The sequence below is a fragment of the Salvia splendens genome, chromosome 19, assembly GCF_004379255.2.
Source record: "Salvia splendens isolate huo1 chromosome 19, SspV2, whole genome shotgun sequence".
Classification (NCBI taxonomy): Eukaryota; Viridiplantae; Streptophyta; class Magnoliopsida; order Lamiales; family Lamiaceae; genus Salvia; species Salvia splendens.
Window position 1 is genome coordinate 18013314 of NC_056050.1, and position 6814 is coordinate 18020127.

The window sequence follows — 6814 nt, forward strand, 5'->3', positions numbered from 1 at the left end:
TCTCATTCATTAGAGAGAATAGAGTTTTCAAAATTAGAAAGTGCATATTCTTGTGGGACGGATCAAAAAGGAAATAATACATATTTTTGTGGGACGGAGGAGTAAAAATTTCATGATCCTTCCATACCAAGTTGCATGGTGATTTAGTATACTTCACCAATAATTTATTGACAAATGGAAATAAAAAAGCCCCTCATGCCTCATCATTTCAATAAAACTTAACTGCACAAAATAAACGTTCACTAATCATGGAAAGTAGCATTATATCACTATTAACTATGGAAATTACCAAATAGAATAGGCGTGCAATATTACTAGACATATATATGTATATTGACCTCTTAATATAATAGGAGTAATATTTACACATAAAAAAGTAATCATATTATACTATTTTTTTATGTAAAGAAAGAAATTACTCCTTGATAGTACTAGTTTGAGAATTTATTAGTGAGGCCTTTTTTTCTTATTTTATATTTAAATATATATTCGAAAATTTTATACAAATAACAACTATGACTATAATATTATATTTTCTTATCATAATCCAAGTCTTAAGCAACTAATTAAGTATAATTTTTTATATTTTCAATAACTTTCAATATATTTCTTGATATTTTTTGCATGGTAATAAAAAAATATTGAAAATCATAACTGATTACTTAATATGCTAACAAAATACTATATTAGTTATAGTCATAAATTTTATTTGTGTAAAATTTTTGAATATACATAAATATAAAATAAGAAAAAAAGGTCTCATTAATAAAATCTTAAAATAGTACTATCAAAGAGTTGTAATGTGATTTTTTTTTCTTGACATGTAATATGATTACTTTTTTACGTGAAATATTATTACATTAAGAAGTCAATATACATACATAATTACATATTGTAGGACCTATTATATGAATGTCTCAATATTTAATAGTAGTAAATGTTACTTTCCATGATTAGTGGACGTTTATTTTGTGCAGTTAAGTTTTATTGAATTGGTGTGTAATTGATATGGCATGAAAGGCTTTTTTATTTTTATTTGTCAATAAATTATTGGTGAGGTATACCAAATCACCATGCCAACTTGATATGGAAGGATCATGGAATTTTTACTCGGGACGGAGGGAGTAATATTTATCATACTTACTTTTTACTACTTTTATAATGGTAACAAAAATATAAGCATACTTTACAAAAAATGTGTTAGGGTTGTTGTCAAATTCACTATAAATTTGTCATTAGTTTTTTTAGTTCGTCTATCAATAATTATCACACTTACTTTTGACTACTTTTAATAATGGACCTCATATTCACTAACTCATTCTCACTCACATTTTATTATAAAACTAATAGTATATATACTAACTCATTCTTACTCATATTTTATTATATAAAACTAATAGTATATAAAAATATGATCCACCTTCCGATAACTTTTTCAACTCAATGTTCATTACATTTCTTAACACCGGTGTTGGTCAAAGTGTTCCAATTAATGGCGGACAATTGCTAACTATTATCAATTTGTAGCCATTAGATTTAAGGAATTTAGTACTTCCTCCGTCCCAAGATAAGCGAAACACTTCTTTGGGCACAAGATTTAAGAAATTGATATTTAAAGAGTTAAAGTAGAGAGAGTAAAAGTATGAGAGAGAGAAAAAGTAGAGAAGTAAGGAGAGAATAAAGTAGGTGGATAATAAAGTAAGAGAGAAGATTTTTTGCTAATACGGGAAATGACTCAGTTATAGTGGGACATCTCAAAAAGGAATGTGACTCGCTTATCTTGGGACGGAGGGAGTAATATTTAGTGGTGCCACATGGAAATTTGTTTTGTACTCCTATTTATCAATTTGAAAATGGTCTTTTAGTCATTTCTTATATATGACTGTTTTCGTGATTTCCGTGATGTCAACACAGATTATCGAAAATATTGAAAATTCAAATTAAATTATCAAATTTATCACATAACATATGCAATTAGGATCTCGTTACAAACTTACCTTTAATTTGATACTCCCTCCATCACTGAAAAATATGAACATTTGGTTCAATACTAGTTTTAATGTATAATTGGTAAAATAAGAGGGAGAGACATAAATGATAATGTAAGTAGTGTTAGTGAAGAATGAACTCCACATTATTAGTGTTAGCGGAGAGTGAGCCCTACTGAATCCCGACCCTGCATAAGCTTCAAATTTATATTAAAAAAAATTATTCTGAGACAATCATGAATATTTTGGAACTTCACGATTTCATATTTAAATTTTTAAAAATAATAAATTATAATTTGACAAACCTCATAATTTTATAAGCAATTAACCTTTTTAAAAACATTATTTATTCATTATTAGATACTCCGTGATTTTTTCCAACAGTTGACGCAAGGAAAAAATAATTGGCAAGCCTAGTTGGCACAACAATTATTTTATTTATTTCTAGTAAATACTAGTAAAAGTTGTTAAATTCTAATTTTACAATTTCTATTTTTTTAAAGATATTACTGGCTTACAACTTGATTATACATAAACTAAGGAATCTTTTACATATTTTTTTGTTCTTGTTACTTTTACAACTATTACAAAGAGCAGTTCGATGTCAATATCCATTATCCATCCTCTTAAATTAATTACTAGTAGTTCAATTTTGTATTACTTCAAAAGATCTATACTCCATGAGTTTTTGATTGAAGTAAAAGTGATATGAAATATGGCGGAGGTAGTGTTATCATCGACGATGGGAAAGCTAGAGAGTTTGCTGGTAGACAAGCCTATGCCCCTTCCAGCTGGTGCCAAGGAGCAAGTGAAAGTGGTGAGGAATATGATCTAGAAATGACTCTGGATCTCCTCAACAACTCCGGCCTCAGCGGCAAGAGAGTGAGAGATCAGGGCACCATATCTTGCCACTGGATGTATGAACTCCTTGACATGGCTCCCGACGCCGACGTCGCCATCAATCTTGAGACAATGAGGAAAATGATGGGAGGACTCTGCTGTGGTCTGGTTTATTCCCGGAGAACGTGCACCACATTCACCAACGGATCGAAACCATCCAGAGCAAGGTCGAAAAGATTAAGCAGTGTGTCAAGTCGGAGCCATCCTCGACAAAAATTCAGCCACACAGAACGTCGAGTTTCTGCTTGAGAAAGCGGTTTTCAACGAGGCGTTTGTGTGTCGAGTATCGTTGGAATGGGGGGTGTGGGGAAGACGACTCTTGCGATGCGAAGCTAGTTTACAATCATGAGAGAGTGGTTTTGAATTTTCCATGTGGTGGTTGGGTGTATGTTTCCGGTGAATTTAGTGTAGCGGATGTGCTTAGGAAGCTACTTCTGCAATTGGGTGCGGGAATTGAACAACAATGACCTCTTGGATATGATCGCCGAAAACCTGAAGCGCACACGATATTTCGTGGTGCTTGACGACGTCTGGAGAAGCCAAGACTTGGAGCTTCTCATCAGTGTTTTTCCTCGTCAAGGTGCGTTCATGGTTCACCTATCATCCAACATCTTTTATTACGATATCTATATTTCATTGATTGAGTATTGAAAATCCAAAGGAACACTTTATTTTTCATTAAAATCCTAGTACTTTATAGGATGTGATTCAGATAATAATCTTTCAAATTTACTTTGAATTTAGATAGCTATCTTTAATAATCTTGAAGTGTTTTTACAACCGTGTTTTTAAATCTGTAGATTCCGTACCCATCGATCTGTATATGTTCAATATGTGTTATTTTATATGTGATCATTTCTTTTGGGCAAATGAAAATAAAATAAAATAGGAGTGAGAAAAAAAGTAGAAAAAAGTAGGAGGAACGATAAAGTAAGAGAGAGATACAATGTTGTTTTTTTTGTCATAACCTAGAAAGGAATACGACACTTATAATTGGACGGAGAGAGTATATCTTAGGATGACTTAAATTTCGCATGGAAATGATACATATTAAGTCCTCCATATTCTTTTTAATCTATATTCCATCTGTTTCCTAGATCCATCGACTGCAGTTCGGTTTTAGTTAAACATCGATATATGCAAAACTACTTCCTAGTGTTGAACTGTCGATCCAACAAGAAGTTCATTATTACATAACACTGAGTTCATATTAAGATCGTTTGAATTCATTATTTCTAAAATGACATAAAAGGACTAAAAATGAACTTCGTGTTAGCTAACAATGATACTCCCTTGTCCCTCATTATGCGTCTCAGTTGTTCATTTTAGTTCGTCCCTTATTAATTGTCCCAGTATTACTTTTTTTATTGAACCTCACATTCCACTAACTCAATTCCACTCATATTTTATTAAAAAACTACTCCCTCCGTCCTCCAAATATTATCCCACTTTGACCCGTCACGAGTTTTAAGAAATGTAATGAAAATTGAGTTGAAAAAGTTAGTGGAATGTGGGTCCTACTTTTATATATTAGTTTTATAATAAAATGTGAGTAAGAATGAGTTAGTGGAATATGGGGTCCACTATAAAAATGGTAAAAAGTGAAATGAGACAAATTTTGTGAGACTGACGGAAATGGAAAAATGGGATAAACTTTCAGGGATGATGAGAGTATATAAAAGTAGGATCCACTTAACACTAATTTTTTCAACCCACTTTCTTTTACATTTCATAAATCCCGTGTCGAATTCAAAGTGGGACACATATTGAGGGACGGAGGGAGTACACAATGAAGTAAAACGAACTAAAAATAAAGATCTGGCGGTTCAGTCTTTAAATTTGGTACGATATCTCTATGGACAAATTTTTATTTTTCGGAAGTCGTTCTTTTTATGCTTGAATCATTAGTTGAATAGACTTTCGACCATTCCCTCTTGAATTTAATCGATCTTTTTGTGAGCAGACAAAACAAGTAGGTTGGTGGTAACCAGCCGTACTCGGATCATAATAAGGCATGCCCACTATATTCATGAGATGAAAACTTGATCCTAATGAGAGTTGGAAATTGTTCTTGAAGACGGTGTTCGTTGAACACACTAAATGCCCAGACCATTTGGAGAAACTAGGGAGAAAGATCTTGGCAAAGTGTAATGGTTTGCCATTAGCTATAGTTGCGGTGGGAAGCCAATTGTCATACCTGAAACACTTGGAGAGAGAATGAGAACATTTTCTAGTAGAATCAATGGATTTAAGTGTAGTATCATCAGAATTGGAGTTGAGCTACCACAAATTGACTCCAAAACTGAAGTCATGTTTCTTGGGTCTGGTTTTCTTCAAGGAAGGTTCTACTGTAAGGGTGGAAAAACTGATACATTTATGGTCTACAGGGGGGATGCTTTCACAAGGAGAAGCCGAGCATGAAACGGATGAGGAGATTGGAAGAAAATGTTTAGATGAACTGATCAATCAATACCTGGTTCAAGTAAGGGACTTGAGCAGCGGAGACAACTCTCGAGTGAAAATCTGTAGCATCAATAGCAATCTTCACATGTTAGCTGTCACAAAAGCAGAGGAGGAAGTACGTTTTGAGATCCTAAGGAGTGATGGAAGTAGTCTAGCTTCTCACAAACCTCGTCATGGTGCTATAAATTGTAGCATGGAGGAGTTCAATTACTGCGCGAATCAACTTAATCATCTCGTGTCTCTCTTCTTCCGCGGATGGCTTCACTTTAACGTTGATCCATCTTATTGGAAGAGTTTTGAGCTACTTAAGAGACTTGACTTTGAAGGCTTTGGATTGAAAACATTATCAGAAATGGTTGGAAAGTTGGTTTTGTTACAATACTAGGGATTGAGAAACAATTACCTTCAAGACCTCCCACGCTCGTTGTGCTCCCTGAAAAGGCTTGATGTTCTGGATATAGCACAAAACTTCATGGTGAAACTGCCAGACATTATAAGGAAAATGGAAAGCCTTCGTCACCTCTACATGTGAGATATGATCTGTTGGAAGCCTTTGAAGATAGATTCGTTGAAGAATCTTGAGATCTTGACCTACATCTCAGTTGACCGTTGGGAATATGAGTTTGAAATTATGAATAGTCTCCGCAAATTGGGCATGGAAGAATTTGATGGAACCTTAGATGTTTGTCTAAGTTGGAGAATCTTGATTGCCTTATCCTAAGAGGGTCTCAGTTCAGAAGCATGCCTCCATTGGATGAGCTTGCTATTCTAAATCGTCTCACACAACTTAAACTGGATGGTCTCATCATCAAGTTACCAAGTGCCGGTGATTTCCCTCCAACTCTTCGTTACTTGACCTTGGCTAATACGTGTCTTGGTGTAGACCCGATGCCAGTACTAGAGAAGATATCCAAACTATTCTTCCTCAAACTGAGAAATGCTTTCACTGGTGAACAAATGTTGGTGTCAGAATTTGGGTTTGCAAAGCTCAGGGTTCTGTGCATTGCAGAATTGTGGAATTTGAGGAACTTACATGTTGGAGACGGTGCAATGCGGAAGCTGCTGCGGGTGGAAATCAACAATTGCCCGTATCTAAAGAACCTCCCCAACGAGATTGCGTTGAAGGCTAATTTGGAGAAGTTGAAGATGGTTTAATGATCTCCAAACCACAGCAGATGGATATAGAGCTTTAACTGGACTCCACCTTTTCTTCAATCTCCGCCTTCTGTTCAAGATCGTCGGCGATTCTGGTCGTTTCCGACATGAGGGGTTGAGTCTGACAGGCAGTCGATGTGCTGAGGGGTTGTGCCGCTGGTTCTGTCGGGACTAGTTCTCCGATTGGAGTGACTCGACCTTCTTCTTCTTTAAACCTCTCGGCCAAATTGGAGAAAACCTCACTCATTTTGCCGCTCGGAACGAATCTACTTGCCTCGTCTGCAGACAACAGAATCAGTTCATGAGGA

At 34.9% G+C, this 6814-nt stretch overlaps 1 protein-coding gene across 1 annotated transcript; it reads left to right on the forward strand.

Annotated features, from left to right (window-relative positions):
• Positions 1-6092: 6092 nt before the first annotated feature.
• LOC121779110 (disease resistance protein RPH8A-like) lies at positions 6093-6506 on the forward strand. The gene has a single exon (XM_042176452.1). The coding sequence runs from the start codon at positions 6093-6095 to the stop codon at positions 6504-6506; it is 414 nt and encodes a 137-aa protein (XP_042032386.1).
• Positions 6507-6814: the final 308 nt, after the last annotated feature.

Excerpts from the sequence above, each read along its gene's own strand:
- LOC121779110 (XM_042176452.1), top strand. The coding sequence starts at position 6,093 with ATGCCTCCATTGGATGAGCTTGCTATTCTAAATCGTCTCACACAACTT.